This window comes from Prionailurus viverrinus, chromosome A2, assembly GCF_022837055.1.
Source record: "Prionailurus viverrinus isolate Anna chromosome A2, UM_Priviv_1.0, whole genome shotgun sequence".
In the NCBI taxonomy this organism is placed as follows: domain Eukaryota; kingdom Metazoa; phylum Chordata; class Mammalia; order Carnivora; family Felidae; genus Prionailurus; species Prionailurus viverrinus.
The window spans coordinates 87,939,240-87,954,238 of NC_062562.1; the positions used below are offsets into that span (position 1 = coordinate 87,939,240).

At 35.4% G+C, this 14,999-nt stretch overlaps 1 protein-coding gene across 1 annotated transcript in view; it reads right to left on the reverse strand.

Moving 5' to 3' along the window:
• Positions 1-232: 232 nt before the first annotated feature.
• The window catches only part of SEMA3E (semaphorin 3E), a 238,235-nt gene continuing 223,468 nt past the window's right edge, over positions 233-14,999 (reverse strand). Inside the window, exon 17 of the mRNA XM_047851082.1 lies at positions 233-1,683. Within this exon, the coding sequence (XP_047707038.1) occupies positions 1,231-1,683 (453 nt within the window). The 3' untranslated portion in view covers positions 233-1,230. The remainder of the gene's footprint in view (positions 1,684-14,999) is intronic.

Below are 14,999 nucleotides of genomic sequence, written 5' to 3' on the forward strand. Positions count from 1 at the left end.
ACTTCAAGAAATAAGCATTCTCAAAAACTTTGGGTACTATTTATAAAAGTAAACGTGCTCTGGATATCTCGGTAGTTAAGTGACCCCGTGAAACAATTATGTTATTTGTTAACATAAAATAGTGAGGAAAATTAGATATCTGAGCACAAATTGCTTTAATATTTTAAAGACAATAAACATGTTTCTGGAATGTCCTTTATATTTGAGGGAAGATTATTTAGAAGGCATAAAATTTAAGTTTTAATAGAGCTTCAGGGCTATAATATCTTCATTTTTGGCCTGTGAGGTAATAAATTATTCATAAACACATTATTTCCATCTTAAAGCATGACATAAGCAGTGAGACATTTTTAAGTTTTTTTTTTCTTCTGAAAATGGACAGGACGTATTAACAGAAACTGCTTTCAAATCTTTACTAGACAATCTGTAAAAAGAGAAAAAAGAGAATACACTTTTTCTACCACAAGAGGGTAGCAAAAACTTTTTCAGTTAGATTTCTAACTGTAACTTCATCTGTTTTTGGCATATTTTGCTATCTTTCTGAGAAGTTATCTTAATGTCATTCTTTCTGCACTGGAGTGAAATTCAAAGGATGTGTTTTCATCATAAAATGTAACTGTAGAGAATGTGGCTTAGTGAATGTTTTATGAAGGGCACGAGCCTCAAGGTGACCATAATTTTTCTTTCATGGTTTACAATAATTTCAACACACCTGGCTTCATAAAACTCATGGTTTAGATACTAATACAAGTTTTGTTTTGTTTTGTTTTTTTCCCACTAATACAATTCTTAAAAAGTACAGACAGTTCATGTGAGAATGATAAAGTATTTGGTATTCTTTACCTTTTACATCGTAGTGGAAAGGTAGAATTCAGAAAGATTAAAATATATATTTAATTTTCACATGATTATTAACATCTCTAATTTTTCAATATTCCAATAACCGTAAGTCTTCCAAGAGAAAATAATAATTGCCATGGAAAAGCAGCCAGGTACTCAAAACTACAGACAAGGTCACTTTTTGATAAATATTGTTTAGAAAAGTTAGTTAACTTTATGTGATTTTTAACCAGTCAAATGAGTACGTATAATAATTTATCATAATACCTTCACAGTCATTTCTGTATTACAGAAATCTGTTAAGCGATACGAAGCTGGATGGTTTCTCATTTTGTTCGTTTTCGGTTCCAAACATAAATTCTTCAGAAGCCAGGAGACGGTGTCACGGCGTCAGGAATCCAGCGTGTGCCTGGGCAGGCGATAGTGCTCAGCTTTGGGACGAAGCTTCTTCTCCTGTGGGTTGGCGTACTTCCACTTGGAAGGTGACATTTTAAGCTTTTTCCTCTTCTTATCTGTGCACCAGACCTTTTCACAGTATTCTTCCACTCTCTGGAAGTTGCTATAACCAATCAGCTGTAAGAATTCCTTGTACCATGGTTTTGCCCCCTGTGGGATGATACTCTGGGCAGGACAAGGCATCTTGGGAGGCCCATCCTCTTCCAAGTCTTTGTGAAACATCTCCTCTACTCTCTCCTCTTCTACTACCTCCAGAGTAATTTTGCGGACGGTATGGACAAAACCATGCTCTACTGTCTGGCAAAAATAGGTCCCGGCATCCATTTTTCGTACCCTAAGGAAGAGTAAGCCGAGGTCCATCTTGACCACTCTGTCATCTGTCTTCACCTGCAAGAACAAGAAAATCAATGGCACTGGAGATTATCTAGGAGAGAACACCAGCCTATAACCCTTTTACTATCATCAGATTTTTAATTTTTGTTATTACATGATGAAATCCTGAGAGTCATACATACATATGAGAGAGAGCAAGAGAGTGAGAGTGACTGAGAGAGGGGGAATGACTAATTAAATCAGGTGTGTGTGTTGAACTTACTTGAGATCACTTCATATAATGACTTTGACGTCATTTCACATCAATATTATTAAGAGGCGAGTGAAAGAGCTTTCTCCCTAATGATTTCAATTAATCATTAGAAAAAAATATCTACTTCAGTACAGCACTCAGAGTTAGACTAAAATGAAGATCTATCAAATTTATTTTTTTTCTTAGTAGACAGCACAAATGCCATTTCTCCCATCAGTAGATCAAGGGTTCTTCCCTGATCATAAAGACCTGGGTCTTCCCCAGATCATAAAGACCAACATTTCCATAAGGATCTCTCTTAAGAGAGGTGAGAAACCTTCACTCTCTTTCTTTACCAAAAAAAAAAAAAAAAAAAAAAAAAAAAAAAATCATCCATTAAATGAGCATGCTTATATTTCTACAAGGCTTTCTACTTAACAGAGACTTAAAATCAAGCCAGAAACATCCATATTCTTCTCGGAAGAATTTCACACCCTAATAATTTTAAGTTTGCATATAACTTCAGGACGCAAATACCTTATGTTTGTGAAATAATAGGTTATGCACATTATTTCTATAAATTATTACAATTCAAGGTAAGAAGAGCCCAATAAAGCTTTTGATAAACAGCTCATATCTTATTACTGATAGTTGTACTAGTCAGTATATGATTTCACATTAGACAAATCTAAATTGAAATTTTGGCACTAACTGTGTGATCTGGGGCATTTATGTATATTCTCTTAGTTTTCTTTGTAAAAATGCAGATAATCCAAATGTCACTTGAATGTTGTGACGTTTCCATAAAATAATGTATAAGTGAGAACACTTTGTACAGGGCTATCAACACCGACCTCTACCTTTCCTGTATACATTCTTCTAGCTAAAAACAAACTGGTTTTTGTTTTCAGATGACCCCAGATCATGCCATGATGGTATCAAGGTGACTCACACCTTACTGGCTGACTTCTCCCTTGAGAATACAAAACAAAAGCGATATTCTCCTTTGCCAGTATAAAAGGGGCATACGGACAACCAGAACCACTTTGGCAGCAAAGACCATTAAGACAAGCACACTTTTGCCCCAGTGGCAGGTATTGGCAAGACCTGCTGGGCTCACCTTTCCTGAACCTTAATCAGTTCCGGCACGTCCAAAGTTGCAATGTAATTACTCATGTGGACTCATTTATATAATCTGTGAATAATGTGACAAAGTGGCATTAGCAGTGTAGTAAGAGATGCATCTCAAATAGGAATGTTAAAGACAAATTATGAGACACTCAGAGGGTTTTTTTTTTTCTTCAGCCACGTAGGTAAATAAATTACTCAGCAGCTTTAGAGTGACACAGTTGGGTGAAGGGGCTCCATATATCCTTGATATAGGCTTCATTTAACTTGATAGGACTATGTCCAAGTAGGCAAAACGTTAGCTCCACTAACTCAGGAAGTTCTCCCGTGAGGGATCAGGAAGAGCTGTCATGCCATAAAACACACTACATACGTCACTACATAAAACAGTTGCTTACTTGGTGACAGGTTTTGCTGAGAAAGTATCCTTGGCAACTGCCACAGCCAATACCTCTTAAATGACTTGGAGTCACTGCTCACATTTACCCCTACTTAATCCATAAATTCACCACCATGCCTTGGATGCTTCTGACTCTGAAACACAACCTCCATTGTTTTTAAACTTATGGCTGCATTTGACATAGAGGGATCCGCCTTCTTAAACTTCTTTCTGTGTGGTACCTGCCATTTTACTATCTTGGCTCTCCTCTTGGTTCTTTCTTGGTCTCTTGGTGTAGATTTCTCATTCTCTCTGAGGCACAATCCTCTACCCTTCCCTGATCTCATGTTTTATTTGCATTCATTTGGTAAGTCTTCTGTTTCCTCATTTCAACCAGCTTCCCTAAGACCGATCTCACACACAGATTATCCACTGTTTTGTATTTCCTGTTAATTACAAAACACTGACCGAAACTTACACCATCTTTCATTATTTACAATCCAGTGTCTCTCCACACAAACTGCACCTCCCCATTTACTAACTTCCCTATTCCTGACAATTACATTATTCTTCTTCTAGTTCCTCTGTCCTCATGTGTTGTCATACTTCTTACTCATTATGCCTTCATAGCCAACACATCACAAATTCCTATCAACATCTCTTCTGTGGTGATGGTGGGAAACATTCATTCCATTTCACCATTTTCCCACGTTAGACTTTCCCATGTTAGGCTCTTCTATTTTGTGACTGATTCGTTGACTTTATCTCACGGTAGATTCCTCCCAAATCTTCCTGCTTTCTGTGTCTGCTGCTATGCCCAGCTTGATTCTGTTTCGGGACCTATGCTGTTGTACCTGCCTGTAGGGACTTCCCCACTGCTGGTTCCTTATTGGAAAAGACTGAATGAAAATGTCATCTCTTCAAACAGGCCTCCCTCACAGCACTGTAAGAGTGTACTCCTTCCCTTATTACCACCATGTCATCTGTCAACCTTTCTACAAGTGGGCATGCAAAATTACCTGCAAAAAAGAACAAGTCCTTCAAGTAAGATTCTTTTGACTAATACCTTTCCCCTTTATTTCAACAAATGTGTATTATTTTACTCTGTTTCAAATTTCATTTCCTTTTATCATGCTCCTTATTCAGATTCTATTGCTTGCCCAAGCAAGTGAAAATTGTTCAGTTAACCAGATCTTGCTTTTTCTTTTTTTAGAGAGAGAGAGAGCAAGCAAGAGAAAGAGAAAGCAGGGCAGAGGTGCACAGGGAGAGAGAATCTTAAACAGGCTCCACGCTTAGTGTGGAACCTGACAACGGGGTTCGATCCCATGACCCTGGGATCATGACATGAGCCGAAATCATGCGTTTGACACTCAACTGACTGAGCCACCAGATGCTCCCAAATCCCGCCTTTCTAAATCCGTATTCCAAAACAGCTTACTGCAGTGTTTCTCATAGGTTTGGTGGAATAGGTACGTTTCTGGTGATCAATCAGTTTTATACAAAGACTTCGACTATTGTGTTTAGTTTTCATGATAATGTAAATTAATAAACTGTATTTGGGATCGTGGGGAAGATCAACTTCATTGTTAGTATTGGTGTTTATCATAGATTCTGAACTATTTTCAAAGCTTTAACAGTTTCCAGCTGCTGAGAACAAAGATGAATGTAGTATGTTAATGGTACGTTCCAGCCAGATGAAAACCAAACAACATCCCGATGTAGTAACGTACATAAAAAGTTTTGAAGTCACTTGTATCAAGTGTTAGGGGGATTGAGTCATCACACAGCAAAAAGTGCTCCAGGCAGATGTTTTATACACTCATGGACACACACACATATATAGTTGTCTGTGTCCCATGTTATGTTCATGGAGATGCCTTATTTCAGTGAAAAAAAAAATAACACATTAAAGATTAAAAAATGCAAGTATTTGTATCTTATTCGTGAATTTATTTTGTTTCTACATTTGAATAAAAGTTACAAGCAAAAATATGCACTCGTTTTATTCTTGTGCATATTTAATAAACATTTTAATATAAATTCTGCCAGCAGCACAGGATGTTTTACATTCAATGGCACAAGGTGGGAACAACCTGTAGATACACCAGAGTCAAATCTTCCTCTTTGTAACTCCTGTACTCATTTCCTTGTAGTGCCCCTTTATCGCTTCCATGTCTTATTCTAGTCTTACCCTTGCTTTCTGATAGCGAACTCCCTTATACTGTCTACCAATCCACTTTTTAAAATTTCTTTCCAAGTTTACATTTTCATTTCTTAATGAATATTTTCTTTTCAGCCAGATAGGTCTCATTTCTTTTTGTAAGTCACTAAGCATTCACATTTGTAGCACACAAGCTGGTATTTGCTCCTCTTCAAATAATTTTGTGATGCAAGTTTTTTCCCTTTAACCATATGACAAGTTTCATAAGAACAAAGGTCTATCTCTTAATTATTCTAAATAGTCCATAATGAGTAGTGTGCTCAGAATACAGAGAAATGACAACATACTGATTAGTCCAGAGTGTGCAAGAATGCAAGACAATGGGATACCCCAGTAACGATATATCCAGAAGTTATTCACTTGTGGATTTACTACAGAAGTAAATCCAATAAGGATTTAGACAGGAAGGAAGCAAAGATGATTTGAGGAGCAGTTAGTAACTATTGAAAGGGCTATGCTTTGCAGATATAAATAGGAAAACCACTTGTAGGACACTGTTTTCACCTGAAAGGAATCTGCATACCAACACCCTCACTGAATACGATCCTTTATCTTCTCCCTACTCTATATCCTGTGCGAATGCAAATATGAAAACAGGAAAGTCATCTATCCTAGTTTCTGGCATATACCAACCAGTTTATGAAAGTGTTCTAAAATAAAACAAAAAGCAGAAATGAAGATAAATACAAATCCCTGACCACTGGATTAGGAGTGCTTATTTTTTCAAGCATGTATTTCTTTCAAAATCAGAAACCCAACTTGAGAAACACCACACTGTGTATATAGAAAGTCCACACTGGTTCAAAGATGTGGAGGCATGACAATTACAATGGGAGCTGTCCTACATCATTCATTTGCACATTGGAGATAGTTCCTGTCTCAGAATGTAGGTTTCCCCTCTTGGTTATGGTGTTAGAAATTGAGAAATAAAAGACATTTCAATTCTGAAATCTGGACGGCTGTATGCTATATGGACGTTAAATCGCCTTGAAAGTTAAATGTATCTTCCATAGCCTATGGATACCCAAAAATAAAAAAATGACTTAGAAATTTGAAGTCCTTCCATGATTTAATCTTTCCACTTGAGTCCACATGGGCACCTTCGACAGCAAATCTTGATTACACAATTGTTTTCATCAGCTGTGCTTTCTCTATGTCTGAAGACCTGATTTCCTTGTTCAAGAAGATGATACATAATACATCCCTTTATCAAATATTCCTATAGGCAATCTACAAAAATAAAGCATTTCTTACTCAAAGTGGTTTTAATATTCTGAGTTATAAAGATTGATTCAGTATGTTTCGTAATGTCTAACAAAAAAAAAAGGTAATTGAACAAAGAACTCTGCACATCTGGTAGCTGGTCAGGAAGAAGGAGTGATTTCCATGTGTATCAACCATATGGTTCTACACTTTTCATAGGAAAAGAACAGACACAGGCCTTGAATTGGTTTCTTTCGGAATACATTTAACAATGAAATTAGTTTTAGTCAAGAAATAAAGGCCAACAATTTATATAATTGTTTGCTTATCCGGCCTACCTTCAATACAAAAAAAATATTGGTTGACTTACAAAAAATATGTCATAATACAGCATAAAAATTAAGCAAAACTTCTTTTATAAAAACACTTTCTAAATCTGCTTTATGATAGAGAGTATTACCCAACAGAAACAAAGTGAATTACTTGATGGCACATTTAGGGAAACCTATCACACTATATAAAGAAATAAAGTTGTAGGTATATACTTCAGATTAAAGACCCAAATGTGGAAAACCTATTTCTAAGTTTATTCATTTATTTATTTAAAGAGAGAGCTTGAGTGTGTGAGAGAGAGAGAGAGAGAGAGAGAGAGAGAGAACGCATGCATACGTGTGAGTGGGGAAGGGGCAGAGAGAGGAGGCGAGAGAATCCCCATCAGGCTCCGTGCGGTCATGAACCATGAGATCATGACCTGAGCCAAAATCAAGAGCCAGACTCTTAACCACCCAGGTGCCTCAATTAAAATGCATTTCTAATACAAAAAGATGCTGAGAGGTCATAAATATGAACTCAAAACCATACTGTAAAAACAATGTTACACTGAAAAACATCAACTATATCAAAGAAAAGCTTGAACATTTATATTCAAGAACTAATTAATGTACAGAAGATCCAAAGGACTCTAACGAGAAAAATAGGGAAAAAATATATAAACAGGCAAATCAGAGAAAAAACAACCCAAATGTTTAATAAGTATGCAAGTTAATGTTCAATCTTACTAGTAATTTTAGAAATACAAATTTAAATAACACAGCACCTTATCCCAATAAGAGAGGCACAAGTTAGAAAATACCAAAATTGGTGAGAGTGTGGGAAAATGAGAATCCACATAAACTGCTTTGATGGTACAGATGATGCCAAAATTCTGGAAAGCAAGCTGACAAAACTGTAGAAATGAAGGCTGTCAGAAGGCAAGAATGCAGAGATTTGCACTCACATCTGTAGGAGGTTATGTGAAGAGATGATCCTTAAAGATGTCATAGTGGGAATTAATTGGTCCACTCTTAGGGGTGTTGATCAACTAAGAGCAATGAATGAATGCTATGGGATATGGGATATTGAGTTGCAGTCAGAAACAATGAAATAAAGACGCACACGGCAACAGTGATCAACTATAAAAACACAGTGTTGAGTTATAAAGAGAAACAGAGTAAGATCTCTAACTCAATAGCTTTATTTTTACAGTTCACGAATACTCAAAATGCTATATTCTTGTTCAATATAGTACAAATGATGTAGTCCTGGACTTAATACAATCATTACAATGCATGCATATGGCAAAGCAAAGATGAAAGTGGAGAAGGGTGGTCCAGGAAAAATTAAGTCAAACAAGAAAGGAGATCTGTGTGAACCCATTACGACAATGTGCTATGAACTAAATAATATGACTATAGTGATTATCTTGGTTTGGCAACCAATAAACCAGGTCTATAAGATCTGTTCAAGCTATGGTATACTGTTCAAGCTATAGAAATCATATGATTTCAGAAATAATGCTAAAAAAATAAACAGCAGTGTAAGGGTAATGTTTTATTAAAAATTTCCAAAGATAAGAATAATCAGGACAATCTAGATGAAGGGAAAATAGGAGAGGATCAAAGAAAGATAATGTTTGGACACGTAAATGCTTATCATAAGGCACTAAACAACTACCATATTTGGAGTAGAAAGTCAACACTAAATTACCTAGTGACCAAAGCAAAGGGGAGAGTATGATAAATTCTAAGACCTGAATGTCTCTAAAGTATATTTTTGAAGTTATTCTTTATCATAGGGAATATAGTCAATGATATTGCAATAGCCTTGTATAGGGACAGATGGCAGCAAGCATAGCACAGCATATACAGAAGCTGAATCACTATGCTGTACATCTGAAGATAATGCGACATTGTGTGCCAACTATACTCAAATAAAAAATTATTAAAAAGTAAAGGTACTCCTTATGTCAAGTACACCTTTCTCTGGCAATGAGGTCTGAGAAAAAAATCTCTTCTGTGTTTTCATAAAATGAGATATAGGTGTCCAAACAGCAGCACGACAGTAAACACAGTAAATGCAAGTACAGTTCAGTATAAGCTATTCTTTGGGACTAACACGATGTGGTACGGATACACAGTTCTATGTTCGTGTATCTTCATGCAGATGTACCCTTTTTATTATCTAGAAGACTATGTGAACTATAACTTTCACTGGAACAAAAGAAATTAAAAAGAGAATTCCTATGTTTGCTCTTTTTGAAGGTCTACCATGTGCTTGACACCGGCCTTGCTGCATTACCATGTTAGTGTAATCAGAAACCTTGAGTCAGAGTAATCTTAGTGGGATAAAACATAGATCTGCATTTGATTCCAAAGATATGGGAATTTTAGTTTTCAAAGATGTTAAGTATTCTCTTGGAAAATTAACCAGAGAGGGTTCTATCTAAACCACTAGATCAACTTCCATCCTTAAGACCACAAACTTGCTCTATGTTTTCCTTTTACAGGAACTGTGTCTTTACCACTGTGAAGGAAAAAATGAAACTAATGGGCTCTACTAATTATTTCAGAACTAAAATATGGAGCAAATGACATAAAAATATGCTTGTCAAGGCTGAAAATGTAAATTATGAGTATCTACTTGTAAAGAATTGTTAGTTTAGAAAAGATGAACCGAGTTTTTTTTAAAGACTGAAATGGAAACACCAAAAAGGCTAAGCAGATGTTTCAAATGAGGCAGGGTTCATGCACTTTATGTTATGACATCAAGAAAAACAAATAATATTCATGTAGAACAAACCTCATGCTTTCAGTACATGTATATAAAGACAAAATCGCAAACTTATGGCTGTCATTGATCCCCTAGGCTTCCTGTCATGGGTTACCATTGGGAAGGTCAAGAAAATATGGGTCATCTAGCAAACAAGATAGAATGATGAAATTTCACATCATATCTCTCTCAGTTTTGATGACATAATAAATGTGCAACATCAAGAGATGTAACTTGTATACTCCATTTTTCTTTGTTCTGTTTTTACAAGAGAAGCTGTCTCCACAATGCGCTGAATCATCAATAAAATTATGCTTTACTTAAAGCTGTACAAATTCTGTGTGGATGCAGTGAACTCTGGAAGGGACTGCTGGTGGATAAGGTAACCATGCCTCTTAGATTTCTCAGCAGTAATTAGATGACTCTGATGAATTTATCCTACTCAGTAGGTGGTCTGAAAGCAGAGTTCAAAGTGACAACTTGTGCCATCCAGTTAACAAACAGAATTGAGAGAGTGGGGTGAAACTGAAGTCTCGGGGTTTTGATGTCAACTTACATTCTCTCTTGGATTTTTTATAATAAACACGAACATGCGCATCTGTGCATTATTTAAGCAATCTGCACAATACATATAATCAGCTATTTTAAAGTGAGAGACTTTATTTTTTTTTTTTTTAATTTTTTTTTTTCAATGTTTATTTATTTTTGGGACAGAGAGAGACAGAGCATGAACGGGGGAGGGGCAGAGAGAGAGGGAGACACAGAATCAGAAACAGGCTCCAGGCTCCGAGCCATCAGCCCAGAGCCCGACGCGGGGCTCAAACTCACGGAGCGCGAGATCGTGACCTGGCTGAAGTCGGACGCTTAACCGACTGCGCCACCCAGGCGCCCCTGTGAGAGACTTTATTTTTAAGACACATAAGCACACACAAAAAATATTTTCCCTTAAATAAAGAATCTACAATGGAAAGATCAATGAGGATTAAGGGGAAAATGAAACTTCCATGCTTACCAAAGAATAGATTGTGATGCTGATCCTATGGGCCAGCAACTTTCTCGCGTGCCTTTTATCACTTTGGAGAATATTTTATATGTTTTGGGATTGCCCTCCCCCCCCCCCCCCCCCGCTCGGTTTCTTCACTTGGAATTTACATACATTTATTCAATTTCTTCGTGGAACTCTACCTTGTTTACAGTGTCTTTGGGACACATTGGTTTTATCAATAAAGGTCTAATGAACAAAGTCTGACACAACACACTCCAAGAAACTATTCATATTGTTTGGTTTTAATGAAAACTCATTCCAATGACATTATAGTTGCTCAGCACAAAATGGTGGCTTAGTTATTTGTGAAAATATTTTTTTTCTCCAAAATACAGAGAGATTTTTCAGAATAATACTTATTTAATAAAGCTTCACTCTACCTCAAATCAGAGGCCAAAAAACTTCCTGTAAAGAGCTATATAGTAAAGGTTTTTGGGGTTTGTAGGTCATATGGTCTCTGTTATAAGTACTCAACTTTGTGGTTATAGGATGGAAACATCCACAGATTCTAGGTAAACACATGGGTGTGGCAGTTTTCAAATAAAATTTTATTTACATAAGAGGTGGGAGACCAGATCTGGTCTCCAGACTGTAGTTTGCCAAACTTCTGCTTTAAATCGTCGTCAGGTTCAAAGACATACTCTATCTTCAGGTTAAGATCATATACTCCAAACTTACAACATTCAAAGTGAGTAATGTATTAAGGTAAAAAGTTATTTACTTATGTTACGAATAGCTTGAACAAATTAAGGTTTTCTTTATCATGATTACTGAGAAGTACACATACTGAATAAACATTTAAAACTAAGCAATAAATACATAAGTAAATTTTCCCTCATTTACTTAGTTTTAAAATGTAGTGTTTGTGCATTCTAGAGAAAGAGAAATGTACAGAGAAATACTTCAATTGTCCAACCAGTGTCGTAACAAGTATGAATTCCTTTCCTTTGGAATGTTATTCATGATGAATTTTTGCATTTTGGGAGCTTATAAATTCAAGTATATGGAACTGAGAATTCATAAACTAGCGTGTATTATTTCCAGTGCTTTAGTTATGTTTATAACAGTTTTGTCCTCTGAAATTACAAAAATATAATTTATATATCCTTATACATATAAAGAAGATTTGAACTGATATTCCAAACTTAAATAATTATGGAATGAATTTGGAACAGCTAAACTTGGATTTTGTGGATGAAATTATCTTCCTTATCCACATACATAAAATCTTTATTTTCTTTTTTTCCCCCTTCAGAAAATGAGTGGTTTTTCTCTTCCTTCTTGAAACTCACTCCTTAACTTTTGTCTATATTGTCTCCCACAAACTCTTTATCTTGCTTCATCAATTAGCTTCACATTTTCTTCTTTATGGCTTCTTCCCTTCAACCTATAAACATGACTAAGTCACATTTTTTCTTAAGTCAAAAAAACCTGGAGAAGTTCTCTCTACTCTTGTCTCTCTCTGTTGACCTCTTTCTCACTCAAACCTTTAGGTAAAACACATGGCACTAGCTGCTTCTAATTCCCCACAGCCTCATTCATCAGCTAACCTATTGTTAGATGGCTCCTAGCTTAACCATTCCACTGAGCACATTCTCAATGGACACTAGGTACTTATGTTCTGAAAATTTCAAAGTTTTCACTTTGTCTTATAGAATTTGTCTTCTAATTTTTCCTGGGATGTGGGTTTTTGCCTTGCTTCTAGGCTTTGCTCAAAATCACTTCTTATTTAGTCATTCTCCAAGGTAACCTACACAGTTGGAGGTACCATGACATTGTGACTAAGGGTCTAGAACTGAAAATAGAGTATCTGGTCTGAAACTCAAACTCATTTCACAGGCTATGTAATACTGTGAAAGTAACTCAATCTCTTTGTGCTTCAGTTTCTTCATCTATTAATTGGGGACAACAATACCAGGTATTTCATAAGACTCTTGTGAGGATTAAAAGTATTAAAATATGTAAAATTCACAGAACAGTGCCAGGAACACCGTAAGTGATATTGAAGAATGACTGCTGCTATATTATTCTTACTTTTATTACCTCCATGAATTTAATTACTACCTCTTTGCTGATGTCTCTCACATATCTCTTACCATTCCAAATCTTTCCTTTGAATTCTATATTCCTGAACATACATACACTACAGGAAAGCTCTACCTAAATGCTTTATCGAAGACCTCGGTTCAACATGGCCAAAAATGAATTCAACATCTTCTAAACTTTCTATTCCTCCCTGTGTTCTTTAAATCATTGTTATTGCACCATCTACTACCAAAACATCCAAAGAACATGTCAATCATTATGACTGCTTCTCTTGTATCTCACAAATTAAATGCACAGCGTGTTCTCTTATAAAAATGAAAACCTTTTTTTTTTTTTTTTCCATTCCTACTACCATTGTTCAGTTCTGGTCAAAAGTCTTCCATGTGACTACTGAAATACCTTCTTAAACAGTCTTCGTGACACCCACTTATCCTCAAAGCTTACAAACAAGATTCAAGAGTAATGTGTCTAAAAGGTTGTCTAAGGTGTTCTCATTGGCTTATAAATAAAGTGAAATGGTTCCTTGATCTGTGTACTCATTTGTGTATCCTCATTTCCAGCCACAGATATACACATACCACATTGTTTCTCATCCCCATCACATATGCTCATCCTATTCTCTCTGGTAGTTAACTTCTACTCATCCATTAAGACCTAGCTCACATGTCACCTCTGCCTTGAATATTTTCCTGACTGTCTATCATGCAACCTCCATAGCCAACCTGTTGGTTGACAGTTTTTCTTTTCTCGTAGTTTCTTTTTTTTTAATGTTTATTTTATGATTTTGAGAGAGAGAGAGCGAGCGAGCAAGCAGGGGAGGAGCAGAGAGCAAGAGGGAGACACAGACTCTGAAACAGGCTCCAGGCTCTGGGCTATCAGCACAGAGCCCGATGTGGGTCTTGAAGTCACAAACTGTGAGATCATGACCTGAGCCAAAGTCAGACACTTAAACGACAGCCACCCAGGTACCCCATCTTTTCTCATATTCCAACATAACTTTTATTATATTTATTATAAATACAATATATTCAACAATATAATTATCAGTTTACATTCTTGTATTCACTTTAAGACTATAGGCTTCTAAAGGGCTAAGGCCTTTATTCATTACCAATAAGGTATCCTCTGTGTATTTTTTATTTAAAATTGTTTTTCAATGTTTTATTTTATTCAATTTTTTTTAACATCTATTTATTTTTGAGAGCCAGAGAGAGACAAAGCATGACTGGGGAGGGGCAGAGAGAGAGGGAGACACAGAATCTGAAGCAGGCTCCAGGCTCTGAGCTGTCAGCACAGAGCCTGATGTTGGGCTCGAACCCACAAACTGTGAGATCACAACCTGAGCTGAAGTTGGACACTCAACCGACTAAGCCACCCAGGCACCCTTTCTCTGAGTATTTATTGAGCTCAAAACACTAATTGCAGACACTTTAAACAGCGAGGAGACCAGAAAGTTGAAAAAGTATTCATTCCACCTGAGAAGTTACATAGCCTTCAGGATTCTGAATAATAACAGAGGGCATGTGGAAAATCCCATTGCTATTATATGTATGAGGCAGCCACATGTACATTATTTGACCTTGAATATAAAGGCACACTGAGAGTTAATGCTGCATCACATAAAATTATATATATTATAAAATATATTATATATTATATATTATATTATATTATATATTATATTATAACATTTATTATATATTATATATTATATTATATATTATATATTATATATTATATATTATATATTATATATAACATATATTATAAAATATATTTATATTTAATATATTTTTATATTTATATATTTTGTTATATATTTTTATAAAATAAAACTTTTATAAATTTTTAATATATTTAATATATTTTATATTTTATGAATATATTTTATATATTTTATATTTACATTTTATATTTATATTTAACATGTTATATTTATAATATATATTATAAAAATATATATTTACATATATGTGTGTGTATATATATATATGTGTGTATATATATATATATATATATATATATCTCA